The 14,682-nt window shown below is 41.0% G+C and overlaps 1 protein-coding gene across 12 annotated transcripts in view; it reads left to right on the top strand.

The window, feature by feature from the left end:
- celsr1a (cadherin EGF LAG seven-pass G-type receptor 1a) overlaps positions 1 to 14,682 on the top strand; it is a 360,335-nt gene that overhangs the window by 279,570 nt on the left and 66,083 nt on the right. For all 12 annotated transcript variants that reach the window (XM_041202840.1, XM_041202839.1, XM_041202836.1 and 9 more), the window contains 4 exons: positions 4,551 to 4,717; positions 5,650 to 5,835; positions 9,639 to 9,752; positions 12,658 to 12,832. In XM_041202840.1, the coding sequence (XP_041058774.1) occupies positions 4,551 to 4,717; positions 5,650 to 5,835; positions 9,639 to 9,752; positions 12,658 to 12,832 (642 nt within the window). The remainder of the gene's footprint in view (positions 1 to 4,550; positions 4,718 to 5,649; positions 5,836 to 9,638; positions 9,753 to 12,657; positions 12,833 to 14,682) is intronic.

Here is a 14,682-nt window from a genome sequence, read left to right as displayed (position 1 = left end):
TAATGCTTTCCATAAATCAATGAAACCAGTTCCTGCAGTTGTGAAGCATTAACTTGCTACCTGTAATTTAATGCACTTAATTGGCCAGTTTAAATCATTTATTCTAGTCCAGTTACTGGAGATGGTCAGCCTCAGGATCACAACCTTTCTGTTGATTACGTTTCAGCTTCAGGCCAGGTTCTTATCCTAAGGGAGCAAAAAAAAAATGAACCAGTTACTTTAGGTTAGAGATGATTTTTTGAACGGCTAGTAATTTTGTTAAAACAGCAGACAAAGGAATATCATATGAACACTCTGAACCCCTGTCAAGGATACACAAGTGTGAGAGTTGAACCAATGGTTTACTAGGATTCGCTGTTTTTGTGATTGGCTTCCTGATAGTTTTTGTGATTGGCTTGCTGTGTTGCTGTCACTCAAGTCACCTAGCAAAACCTTAGTAAAATTCCATTCTATAATTCCATTCTATGATCGCAAAGTGAGATACAGTTTCCAGAATAATTTAAACAGCGGTGTTATATTTCAGAGTAAGATACATTAAAATAAGTTTCGTTTTTTCATTAAAACGTGTAGCTTACTCCAGCTCCATGCAACTGGATCTCAATACTGTGGCATTTTATTTCATAACAAAATCAAGTATCAGCGTTACAGGTCCCATTTTTTCTTTATGATTGGATTACAACTATAAATCAAAGAATGTCCTGTTTGAGGTAATAATGGTCCTGTTAAGGTTGGAGATCCAAAATAAAGGAAGAGCAGAAGTTATAGAAATGCTATCTCTGTTTCGTCATCTTTCTGCCTTGAGCTTGTTGTCTACTTTATTTGACCTTGCCCAAGCTGATGTGTTTCTCATTGCTTCAAATCATCCAACTGGCTGATCATTGCTAAGATTTAAGGACACGCAGAGTCACAGACACACTCACTTCCTGAATATGCTGAGAGTGTTAATGTGCCAATGTTTCCTCCACAGGAAACCTTTCATTTGTCAAAATTTGGATTGAAGTTTACATGAAGTGTATTACAAAATCCTTTGGTTGAAAAAGGCAACAAAACTCATTACATGAAAGATACTTTAATGTTTAGGAGCATGTTTTGGTGGATTTAGTGTCAGAGAATGAAGCATATTTTTTTTTTATTATGGTAGAGTAGCACAGCACCCACTCTCCTTAGGTGAAGTCCTCATTAATTTCCAAGAAAACGTTGTTAGTGTTGGTGAAGGCCAAGTGTCCCAAAAAGTTTCTTGATGTGTTTCAAAAGTCTTCTTCAAATGCAGTAAATCTCTAGCAGTAAAGGATGATTAAAATGGCTTTAAGTAATATTTGAAATCATCAGCAATGACTTCTTTCCTCCTGTTCGGCTGATTGCTGTTAGGAGAGATTGTTCATTGAAGCACTAGCCACTAAGATGGTGTACAGCCCCTTTAATTAGCACTAGCTAATAATAGTTGTCATTTGGAGCCTTAGCAGATCTCAGGGTAGCAGTTCCTCCCTAGTGCCCACTTCAACTTCTTTACCAAAATGGTGGCTTGCACTAGAGGTGGTCTAAATGATCGCTGTAGGTTAAAACCCCATCTTGGCCACCTCAAAGGCTCTTTAATGCCTAAAGTATATGGGGAAAATTGACTCCACTATGTCTCCCTGCACCTCCCAGATTGTTTCAAACATTGATATTGTCTTTTTACATTTGTATAATATGTGGAAGTTTACTAAGAATAAAATGTGAATAAGCAGAATATCTGCTTCCCTGCACATTAAGAACTTCATATTTCAATTATTACACTGCATAACTGAGTCTGGTGGAAATCTGACATGGCTGCAGCTCCAGAATCAAACAGGCTCAAAACCTCATCCAGGTAACCATGGGTTTCATGCAGTTTTAGTATTGACAGTGTGAGCAAATTTCTGAAGTGCTATAATAGTTGGTCCTTGATTTTATCTGCAGGTTATAAGAGGAATGTTGCTTTTGTGGTTGACTGTACTCTTTCTGGTGTTTTTACCCAGCACATTCTGAATTTCAGATCTATGAATAAAGTGGAGTGGTGCACAAATGCCACCTCTGCCCAAGTACACTTACTAGCATCATCCTCCTGGGTAAAAGTGTATAATTAACATGAAGCCTTTAACACTTTCTTCACAATGACAAAGTATGAAATCCCAAAGGCCTGAATCTTAAGACACGATTAACATGATAATTAGTCTAGCAAATGAGTTATTTGTCATTCTTTCTATCTAATTATATTGTTTATGGCTCCTACTGTTGTACAAGCTGCAAATTACTTAAATAGAGACCAATTATATCAAAGTACAATCATCTGAGAACATTATACAATGGCAGTAAATTCTATTTTCTTTGTAATTGCACTGGTAATTGATGTTATTCCTGAAAATTTTTGTTACCCGTGCTGAATCATGACAGTTTTTCCCTTTTTTACCTTTTATATTTTTAAAAAATAATCTGCTTTTCAAATGAAGGAGAAAGGGCCAGCAAAGCTCTTAATGAGCAAAAAGCAAGTGTGAGTGGAACTGGCTGCTTTGGCCCATAGAAAACAAAGCAGCACATCAAGTTTACCTGATTTAACCTGAACTCACCTCTCACTACCACTGAATTGGAGAGACAGTTACTGCAATACTGTTAATTGGGACCAGGTACAAGCGCACTTGAGGATTGCCAGGGCACTCACAGCCGTTATAAAGCACAATCGTTCAACAAAGAAGAGAAATGTTGTCGTCTTTTGCAAGGATCCCACTGTGGCAGACACTGGGAAAAAAGCCATCTGTCACCACTCTAAAGTGGTCACAGGGGAGATTCACTTCCTCTAAGCAGCAACTGTGCCCTTTAACTATAATTTTTGTGTCTATTGTTGCAACCATCGTTACTATTTTTTTAAAAGAAGAGCCGGTTTCACCATTAGTTTTTGCCCTTTTCACTGTAATCTGTGTACATCCTACCAGTCTTGCACAGTCCTGAGAGCGCACAAACCATGCTATACTGATGGTACAGTTTTTAAACTTCTGTTATACAGTCAGAGTGTCAACACCAAGGGTTAAATTATGAGGACAGGTTGCATAGATGGGGCTTGATTCCCCTTGAATATAGAAGATTAAGGATGGATCTAATTGAGGCGTTTGAGGTGATTAAAAATTTGATAGTGTAAGCACACAAGAGATAGGAGCAAGAGTAGGCCATATAGTCCGCCAATCCTGCTCTACCATTCAATACAATCATGGCAGATCTTGTACATCAACTCCACTTTCTCACTTGCTGCCCATATATATCCTTTGATTTCCTGAGCAACCAAAAACCTGTCCATCTCAGCCTTAATTATATTCAACAATGGAGCATCCACAACCCTCTGGGCAGAGAATTCATTAGGTTCACAACCCTTTTAGTGAAGAAATTTCTACTCATCTCAGTCCTAAATAATTATCCTCTTATCCTGAGACTGTGTCTCTTTGTTTTAGATTCCTCAGTCAGCAGAAACAATCTCTGATTCTATCCTGTCAAGCCCCTTCAGAATCTTGTAACATTTCAATAAGATCACCTCTCACTCTTCCAAGTTCCAGAGAATATAGACACAATTTACTTAGCCTTTCACCAAAGGACAACCCTCTCATCCCAGGGACCAACCTAGTGAACCTTCACTCTATCGCCTCCAATACAAGATACCCTTCCTTAAATATGAAGACCAAAACATTGCACCATATTCCAGGTGTGGTCTCACCAAAGCCGTGTAAAATTGCAGCAAAAATTCTTTATTCCTGTACCCCTTGCAATAAAGACCAACATGCCATTTGCTTTCCTAATTGCTTGCTGTACCGGCGTGCTAACTTTGGGCTTCTTGTGCACATCCAAGCCTCTCTGAACATCAACATTTCCAAATTTCAAGCCTTTAAAAGTATATTCTGCTTTTCTATTCTTATGATCAAAGTGAATACCATATGCCATTTTGTTGTCCACTCACTTAACCTACCTGAGTGGATCTCTTTGCAGTATCTTTGTACCCTCCTTGCAGTTTACATTTCCACCTAGCTTTGTGTCATCAGCAAAATTAGGGCAGATAAGACGAGCTATTTCACCAATTGGGGTGTCCAGGACAAGGAGATATAACCTTAAAATTAGAGCCAGGCCATTCAGGTATGATGTCAGGAAGCATTTCTTCACGCAAATGGGAGTTGAAATGAGAAACTTTCCCCAAAAGCTGAGGGTAGATCAGTTGAAAATTTTGCTAGGTATGTTAAGGAGCCAAGGTGGGTGAATGGATCTGAGATACAGATCAGACATGATCTAATTGAATGACAGAACAAGCTTAAGATGCTGATTGGCCCACCCCTATTCCAATGCTCCTATAGTTTCATAAATAAGGCTCTACAATTCCATATAGTAATTTTAGTAGACGTAAAAGGCTCATTTGATACCAGCACTTTATTGCTTCAGTTTGTGTTTACTGTTACAATAAAAGTAATTTGGCAATAATTTCATGTTCACCGTTATTTTGTTGTACAGAAATCAAGTCACTTTATACTAATGGATACACTGGTATTTCCTCTCTCTAGTAATGCCCAACTCCCAGCGTTTTAAGGGCAGCAGTCTGATCACCTGGGCTGACCTAGATATCACTATCTCTGTGCCCTGGTACATTGGCCTAATGTTCCGCACGAGAAAAGCCAATGGATTCCTTGTGCAGGCAAATGCTGGGACTTCCTCCAAAATTAACATTCAGGTGAGTATCTGTACTTAAACCCCATGCATTGGATAATATTATTAGCGCTGCTGAGTTGAAACAATGGGCTACAATTTTTGTAAAAGCAAAATACTGCAGACGCTGGAAATCTGAAACAATAACAGAAAATGCTGGAAAAACTCAGCAGAGCTCTGAAGAAGGGGCATATGGACTTGAAACGTTAACTCTGTTTCTCTCTCCACAGGTGCTGCTAGACCTGCTGAGTTTTACCCAGCATTTTCTGTTCTTGTTGGCTACAATTTTTAGTTGAGTGTGACAGCAATATATCTGTATGCATTAGCAGTGGAATGTGTTGCATTGAATGTGATTGTCTAACCATTAGCTCCCATCCATTCCAGAGTAGGTATGCACTAGTACTGCTGATTTTTGTTGACTTAAAAATTAAATGTAATATTATTGTTGTGTGATTTCTTGAGAAGGTTCTTTTTAAATTTAAACAGTGACTTTGTGCATAGAAATTGGAGTGCTCTCCTGTCTATTGAAAAAAATCAGTTTATGTTTTAGGCCATTGAATAAAATGTTCTTTTTGAAAATAAACTTGTCCATTAGCTCTGGGAGCAAGGTCTGGGTCTCAACTCTCCAAATTCATGAGTTTGGTTATTCTGATATGGTGATCATCTCTCAGACAAGATACACTATGCAGCTGGCAGTGACTGTAGTAATCTTTAGAGAGGAAAAGCTCGAAAGTTTTTACTGACATCCCTTGCACTAAGCAGCTGTAAAATTATCAGTGGATTTTCATGGTATCTTTCAGAACCTGGAGGGTTCCTGGGTTGACAAGTATAAACTGGCTTCATGCCTAAATTTCCTCAGTGGGGGAGGACAGTCAAACTTGAAATGGTGCGTGTGTTTTTCTTTTAATATGAACGTTATGAATAACTTTGGTACCCTTGCTGTTCCATCTTTGGCAGATAACTGATAGTAACTTACAGTTTGAAGTGCACAACAGACATGGATTAAAAGCCAAACTGAGACTGACTCGGACACGGGTCAGTGATGGAGACTGGCACCATTTACTGATTGAGATAAAAAGTATGAAAGATGGCAAGGACATCAAATATCTGGCTGTCCTGTCTTTGGATTATGGAATGTACCAGGTAACTTGCACAGACGAGATTTCTGCTTTTCTTAGCACCCTTTTGTGATCAGATTGAAATGATTTAATTGCAGCATTGCATTCAAAGCTGGAAATATTCCTGAACAGCTGAATAGCTCCTCTTCCAGTTCATTGGATTTGCTTTGGAGACCCCTGTGATCTCTTTGATCAGTTTTGATTTCTGTATTTCTATTTGGTAATTTCTCTGGGTACTTGAGAAAACCAAAATATAAACAATAAAGTGATTCTAGCTTCTCTTCATTTGGCAATATTCATGGTACAGAATCTCATTACATCACAGGTATCAGAGAGAGAGAGAAAGCTACAACACAACGGGCAGGATTTTCTGTGCCTGCCCGCTGCTGGGATCATCCGGTCCTACCAAAAGTCGATGGACATTTGGCCGGGCTGCCAGATCTCTCAAGGCAAGTCTTGCCAGGAGCGGGCTGGAAAATCCTGGCGTTTTCTTATCACAGACTCCAAGCCAGTGCTTCCCAAACTATTTTCCAATATGACCCCATTTGAAAATTAATATGACCCCAGATGCCAACAAAAGCAAAACAGCAATAAAGCAGCATAGTAATCATTAAAGTTTACGTAGATCAACATATAAAATATATAAAGGAAATTCTGTATTTTTAAAGTACTTTGTAAAAATGTTATATTTATTCATGTAGGCTTCAGTCAAGCTCTCCATATTTGCTGGTGATAGAACACTCTGTGAATTCCACTCTTCCCCCTCTTCCACAACAAAGTAATCAGCTCCTTCCTACTCCACACACACAGTAATAAGCCCCTCGCTTATCCCCCACCCCCCACACGACACACAGTAATCAGTCCATCTCCTTTCCTTCTCCACCCACAACACAGTAACCAGCCCCTCTCCAATCCCCTCTCTTCCCCTCCCACACACAATAATCAGCCCCTCTCCCACCACACACACAGTAATCAGCCCCTCTTCTTTCCCCTCTCTTAGCTCCTGTCCTAACCCCTCTTCTCCCATACAACACTGTAATCAGCCCCTCTCCTATCCCTTCTTCCAGTACGCACACACACACATACACACACAAACACACACACACACACACACACACACACACACAGAGTAATCAGACCCTATCCTTTCCCCTCTCCCCCCACACACGACACAATGTTCAGCCCTTCTCCTATTCCCTCCTCCTACACAACACAGTAATCAGCACCCCCTCACCTTCCCACAAGTGCTGTATTCAGCCCCTGCTTTCCACTCATGGTATTCACCTCCTCTCCCATCACCACTCCCACACACACATGAACTGTAATCAGCCCCCCTTCCCCCCCCCATACACAGTAATCATCCCCTTCCCCCACACACACCGTAATCAGACCCCTTTTCCCCCCATACACAGTAATCATCCCCTTCCCCCCCCCCCCCACACGCAATAATCAGACCCCCTTCCCCCCACATACACAGTAATCAGCCTCTCCTCATCACCATACCCCTGTTGCGGCCCGGCCCCACCCCACATCCATCCTCCATCCCACTCCCCTCCCATTTTGGTCTAGTTGCTGGTTCCCGTGCAGCAGAGTTGTCAGCCCAGGATAAGGAGCCTGTACAACAGGCAGATAAGAGCAGAAACATATTAAAGTTTGAAGCCACCACTTCAACTTCCTGTCCAAGCTGCATGACTAGCCTTTTTTCCACACTTGGTCAGTGATTGAGTTACACTTGCCCGCCTCTGCCTGCGCCAAGTTGGCATACAGACCTCCCGAGCTCACTCAGCACTTGCTGGTAGATGTGCTTCCTGAGATTAAAAGGTGCTTTGGCCTTACCGTCTGCCCTTTTGCTGTTTAGAAGTATCAATCCAGTGTGTCCAGGGCTGTCCTGCCAGATTCTCCTCTACCATTGCTGCCTCAGAGGAGGGAGAGCTCGCAGCCCCAAATAATGCTTCTACGGACGGACCCACTGTGGGTCACGCCCCACAGTTTGGGAATCACTGCACTAAACCAACCCTGAAACCTCAGTTCTAATGGCACAGTTTTGCTGTATATATAGAGGATTAATCGTAATGTTCGTAATATTTCACATTTTTAATTATAATGTTTATAACTCGCCAATACCCCACATTGCTCTTCTTGTTCTGAACCTTTTGTCTCTTTTTGTCAGTTTTCTTTTTTGACTGGTCTCTTTTTAATGATTTTCTTTGTCCTTCTCTGGTTATTGTTCCCTTGTTGCTTATTTAATTTTTCTGCTTACTCTTTTTTTTCCCAAGTTTTGAGAAGTGGAGATGAAGAAGACAGTACTCTTGTGACATGTTCAGATATAGTCCCAGAGTAGTTACTTGAGTGGCAGAAGTCTCTCCGTGGAGGCCGCATTTGTTGGCCCTTCACAATCTTTGCTTTCCCATCCAAATTTTGCCATGGTTTCAACTCCTTCCCCTCTTCCTCCATCTTTCCAAGGAATACCCACCCCTGCGAAAGATATGATGTCAAACCCAGCAAGAACAATTAAGAAAATACCTGTACTGGGAGGGGGCGCTGGTGGGCTTAAAAAAAGATAAAACATGGTGGCCTACCTAGCACAACTGACAAATATAGGAAGCAGAAATTTAGGAAAAGAAACATATAGGGCATTGTGGCAGGAGAGGGACTGTAAAATGCGGCGAGCCGTTCAAAAGTCTATTGACTTTGACGGGACTGTAAAATCCTGCCGGCGTAAAATTCCACCCATAGATACCAAAAAATGTTACGTAAGCTTACTCCTTTAAAAAGCAGCCAGTTTTTGCTGTGATTTCTTCATACTGATTTTACGGGTGATGCCCAAATTTCAGATGGGATTTTAAAAAATATAAATTATTATAAATATAGAATTATATGTAAATATATATATAAATATATATTTTGAATATTCTAAATTTTAACTATTTCTATGAGAGCATGCAGCTTAATTATTTGGTCTCAAATGATGTCTCGGTAATGTAAGCACATCAAAAATCCTCAAGATTTCCTGAGCTCTAGGTGTTGCACCCATTAGCAAAATTTACCTCCGTTGATCAAAACCAAAAGACTTGGTAGCCCAGTCCATTAAAGCGGACTGTGCAGCATTGGGAAGCACTGTCAGATTAAGATAATTTCCAAGATTGTTTGCCTTCCATGTGATTCACTTACAGCACCCTTCACTTTGAAGATGCTGTCGCACTCTCTAAACTCCCAGCTGTGCAAATTAAAATTCAACACCAATCCAAAGATCCTCCTTTGAAATGTATGGTTGTTTTGATAGTAAAGTTTACTGGATCAGAATTTTATTGGAACAGAGCTTGCTTCGTAATAAGGGTTTTTGATAATGAGTTATAGTTTCTTACACATTGAATGAACACACTGTAAATATTCCAATAAATTGAGAGGAAGAGCAGATCAGGCAAAATGATGCAATTTACCAAGGTACTTACTGGCAAGTGATACTAATTGATAGGTATTAATAGTAATCCTGCATTACACTGAATAACTGCTGCTAACAAAGTGGAAAGCAGTTGTCTCATAAACACAATGGTGAGTATCAGTAGCTGCATTTGATTATTATGGGAAACATTTTCACTGCACTCAGGTGCTGCTAAGCACCTTGAAATGGAATTCTTATTAATAATATCAGAGGATGAGCACTTAATACATTTGTATAGCAATCTTTTGTCCACAAGTATTTCTCCATTTATCATTATATGAATCTGTTAGAAAACAGGAATGCCAAATGAATGTATTAAACATTCATCAACTAATATCTGTCAGAGCATTTGTGAAGTTTTAATATTTGTCTATGTTTTATTGCAGGGCAGTGTAGAAATTGGGAATGAATTACCAGGATTAAAATTGAGAAACATCTATGTTGGTCGCCTCCCTGAAGATGTGGGCACAAAGCAGCAAGGATTCGATGGCTGTATTCAGGTAAGGAGCAAAGGCTCACTGAGGGCTATTCTTTCCCTTTACTGTGGAGACTGTTTTATTTATTTTTACATGCAATCCAGTTGTTTTCATCCTGACATGGGCCAGAATCTTTGGGTCGGTGGGGGTAGGCCCTGCATTTCGACATGTAAAACGACACTCGGTGACATTGGGCATGTGTCCCAACGTCACTACGTGTCATTCCGATTTTCAGTTCGGCAGGCGCACACCAGAGTCAGCTGTATGTTCACCAAACTATCAAAGGCCTATTAAGGCCATTTAAAGATCAATTAAAATCATTAACGGAGCTGCCCCTTAAGGTTGGCAGGCAAGCAAAAAGCCCAGGCAGCCTTCGCATTTATCATGAAACCTCATCCACGGCTGGGATGAAGTTTCATGAAGTGTTTATAAATTGAATAAAAGTTTTTATTAAAGTTAATTGACATGTCCCAGCTCATGTGACACTGTCACATGAGGGGGCATGTCTTAATTTTTTTTTTCTCTCTTCATTTAAGTTATTGATAATGAAACTAATCTCCCTGAGGCTGCTCTGTGCCTCAGGGAGATTTCTGCGTTCTTTCGCGTGCATGCGGGCCTTAATTGGCCCACCCACATAAAATGGCACGCAACCATTCCCACTTAGCCCCCACAACAGGGAGAAAATTCCCCCCATGAAGTTGTGGGTTTTCCACTGATGCTCCACTTGGACAGCTCTCCAGCAGTACTGGGCTTCTGCCCATCACAGGGCCCCTGATCCTTATTGATCTGTTGGACTCCTGAATCTAAAAATTGGACGCTGATTCCCTGGGCCCCTTCTAGGAAGTTGTGTTGGGTTACAGGCAATGTTTGGCTGCGGCAACCAATCCATTGTTCCGTGAACTGTTGCCACGCCCTGACAGCAAATACAAATTCTGAGTCCCTTCTACCACCATTACAAGGCTGCATGCCTGGGCCTATCAGGTGCTGCTTGCATCCAGCATTGTAGAGATGGAAATCCCTGGAAAACAGTAATGAATATACTTTCTAATTTGCATTGCGTTACAATATGCGTGCACATATAAGGGTAGGTGTATTCTATGCCAATGAACCCAGGAATGGTAAATGAGGTGGATCAGTAGCACGTTGCGGTGGAGTGTGTTCCCAAGCAATATTCCATTTCCACCTTTCCAGATCTGCCAATGAAAATGTTGGCAGTGATCAGGTGGAAGATCCAGACCTCTAACTCTTTTACATTAATTCATCTAAAGACTTTTAAGTCTTGCAAGCATGTTTAGGGGGAGGTTAACTTGTATTTTGTATCATCATGTATATCATTTCTAACATAAAATAACTACATTAACTTTTGCCTCCAAACAGCTCGCTAAATCTTAAATGTATAAGGCGGGCTTAGAGGTTGCCACTGTGGTCTCACTGCAATTCACTTTTGAATCTTGCTTACTTGGACAGAGATGTTAAGTCCTGTTTACAGAAGCATTTCCTTTAGCTCTCATTGAAATTCAGAACCAAAGGAAAAATATTCCCCCGTCGGGGGGTAAGCTCAGGAGTGGGAGCGGGTGAGCGCGCTTCCAATCAGCGCCCCCAATCGGGGATACGTCATCATTTTATGTGGGCTGGCCAATTAAGTCCCGCCCAACATGACATCCACCAGGAAGCGCTATATGCTCCCTGTGCAGGCAGGAGGGGAATCCCTCAGCCAGGAGTGAGCTCTTTTGCGCATGCACATGATAAAGCACACTGATCTCCCTGAGGCTAAGTGCTGCCTCAGGGAGATCAGCTCCAGATTAAAATTTGCAATACAAATGGTAAGAAAAATTTCCCTGACATATCCCCTCATGTGACACTGTCACATGAGTTGGGACTTGTCCATAACTTTTATTGAAACCTTTATTAAAAATTTAAATACCCTCATGAAACCTCATCCCACCCTTAATGATTTTAATTAGTTTCTCAATGGCCTCAATAGGCCGTTGACAGGTCAGCAGGCATACAGCTCTCTCGGCTGCACCCCGCCGACCTGAAAATGGAAATGACACAGGGTTACATCGGGAGCTCCGCCCAATGTCATCCCGTGTCATTTTACGTGTCTGCGAGTGTGCCTCCCCCTGCTCGCTGACTGCAATATCCTGCCCCAAGTGTAGGAACCTATTGGATTTAAACTCCCTGTGAAACCACAAGGTTATATTTACTTTTGTTGTTGGTGAGAATACCACTTTCATTTTTCAAGCATTTTTCTTTACTTCTTGCTTCACCCTGAGATTGCCCCTAGTTCATTGGGCAAATGGCCAGTTCCCTCCCAACATGGGAACTCTGTGGCAGCAACTTAGAATGACTCATTCCCCAGCTTTCCCTGCTGCTCTGATGGCAAGATGCCCCTCCACCCCGCACCCATATCCCTCGACAATCTGTCCATGATCGGTACCTCACTGTGCTGAAGAGTACAAGTAGCTGTCTGTGTCTTGTCAATCTAGCGTAGATTTTGTGTTGGAGTGACACTTGAGAGCTGGTGCCATTCCAACAGAAAGTAATGAAAATCCTTTGTGAGCTTTTCGGCACTCTGTATCGACACCATTTCAGAAACTCCCACTGCAAACTGATGAGGCTGGTTTAAGTGCACTCAGATGCAAATGAAACCTTTCTGCTTAGGCTAGTTGCAAAGGGGTGGAAGGTAAAAGAATTCTTTTACCTGTAGGATAATGCTGAATTTGATGGGTGCCTATGATCCCTTTGGCACCCAAGTTCACACTGTTGAATTGTCCTGTTATGGTTTGTAAAGGTGCAATCAGAATATCTTCAAAATAAGAAGCTTCCTCAGTGTTACGTTTGTAATGCAGTGAGGATGTTTTCTGTGGAGTAGCTGGATTACTTGTTGATTTACATAAAAAGAGTCCCTTTTTGCTCTCTGTAATAGGGCCTGCGAATGGGCGATACTTCAACAAATATAGCCACTCTGAACATGGATCGGGCTGTCAAGTTTCGAGTGGAGAATGGCTGTGATGTTCCAGATCCATGTGATTCCACTCCCTGTCCCATGCATAGCTACTGCAATAATGACTGGGATAGCTACTCCTGTATCTGTGAACCAGGTATTTATATCTGAACTGTTAATTTGAGCACAGTTTGGTTACCAATGAAAACTGACAATGTTGATACAATTCTGATCTTTTAAAGGTTTTTGATCCAATCACTTGAAACTTTTGGTTTAAATGTTTTTTCTGATAAGTGTTTCAGCTATCACCAGTGATCATTTTTTAGTATCTGTAGCCTTTAGTAAATGTCACACAGTTGGGGAATTCAGTTGTTATAAGAACAGAAGAAACTTTGGAAGCAAGTGCTAAGAATAGTTAAAAACGGTTGCTTTTTGTTATAATTTCCTATTCTAAATAGTCCCATTTGTTGGGTTATCCACTGAGCTTTGCATTGATTACATGGTTAATACCTGAGTGTGACAAAACAAACAAAAACAACAGTTAGGAGATGAGCTAGAAGATTGAGAGGGTAAGACTGGAAATTTGAAGAAATGGAAGAGGCCAAGAAGCCTGGAACTGGGAGGCTAAACAATTAGAACTGAAAGACTGAAGGTGTACAACTAAGCGAGAAATATATAGCTGGGAGTTTGCAGAGATGTTAGCTGAGTGATCCCCATAGTTGCAGTCAGGAAGTTTAATACATAACTAGACTTTGCTTTTAAAGAACTTATATTTACCACTCTTGGAAATGCCAGTGTAGCAAAAAAAACAACAATGTCAGTCAATTCCTACATAACAAAGTCCTCAAAGAAAAGATCTGAAATTTTTTAAATACACTGCTCTTTAAATATGAAAAAAACAGTTTGCAGCAGTCATTGAGAGTTTAAAAAAAAAACACTTTCTAGACTGCTTTGATTGACAGGCATAGGTTAGAAATAAAGTAACATCGAGTCATGCAGTTTCAATAGAGCTCTTTGTTGACATCCTGCAGGAGCTATCATCATGTCTTTATGAATGTTTGACTGAGTTTCAAAAGCTACAGTTACCTCAGCATGGGATCCTGAGTTCATAGTTTGATTGACAGTTAAAGAGTCTGCGAATGGATTGCCTGTCTTTGATGTGGAGTCTGAGTAGAAGTTTGTTTTTATAAGAGATTAACCACTTGAGATTTTAAAGTTTTGAATTAAGGTTATGAATGGGAGTTTTTCATTATCAGGTGTGCATGAGTGAGAGCTGTGTTACATTGTTAGAAGGTTATTTTTTTTTATCTCCGCATGACTCCTGAGGTCTGCCCAAGGTGGATACTGGGTGAGTAGTTATGGAGATGGCATGGGGGCATGAGTTGGCATGAAACGTATGAGGGGTCAAGGGGGGGGCGGGGTGAGGTTGTGAAGAGTGAGGGCCTAACTACATCTGAAACAACTGGAATAAAGCTCCAGAGAACCAGCCCGCTTCAGCATTAGCCCACCCCCATGGCTTCCTATGCCCTGCCTCTGAGGTTGGAGAGCCCGACTCTATCCCGCACTCAACCCCACTCAGCAAAAATTGTGTTTTGGGGGCACTTTTTACTGTGGTGGATCTCGTGAGTCAGAAAATTTTATGACTTGAGCTACCCGCCTCGAAAGCCAAAATCTGGCCCTAAATAGCAAAGCTTTGAAGCAACCTGTTAAAATACAATGGAGAGAATAACAAGTTTTGAAAAATATATGATCACAATCCTTGGAACAGAGGGAATTTTTTTCTGAAACTGGAGAGGACCTGAGGTCATCTCATTTTAGATACGCTCGGGTTGTGGGTGTGTATCTGTGTGATAAATATTCCAATCAAAGTGAGCCATAGGGTAACAACCACTTCATCAGTTATAGCTGTTTTTCTTAAATACAAAGTAGTGCATTTAACGAGGAGCAATGGCCCATTGTTGCATAAGTAATGACAGCAAAACTGCCTGCACAACCGTCGTCACTCCA

The sequence above is a fragment of the Carcharodon carcharias genome, chromosome 13 (genome assembly GCF_017639515.1).
Source record: "Carcharodon carcharias isolate sCarCar2 chromosome 13, sCarCar2.pri, whole genome shotgun sequence".
NCBI classification, from domain to species: domain Eukaryota; kingdom Metazoa; phylum Chordata; class Chondrichthyes; order Lamniformes; family Lamnidae; genus Carcharodon; species Carcharodon carcharias.
Note: the sequence above shows the minus strand (reverse complement) of the source record. Positions and strands in the feature narration are given on the sequence as shown.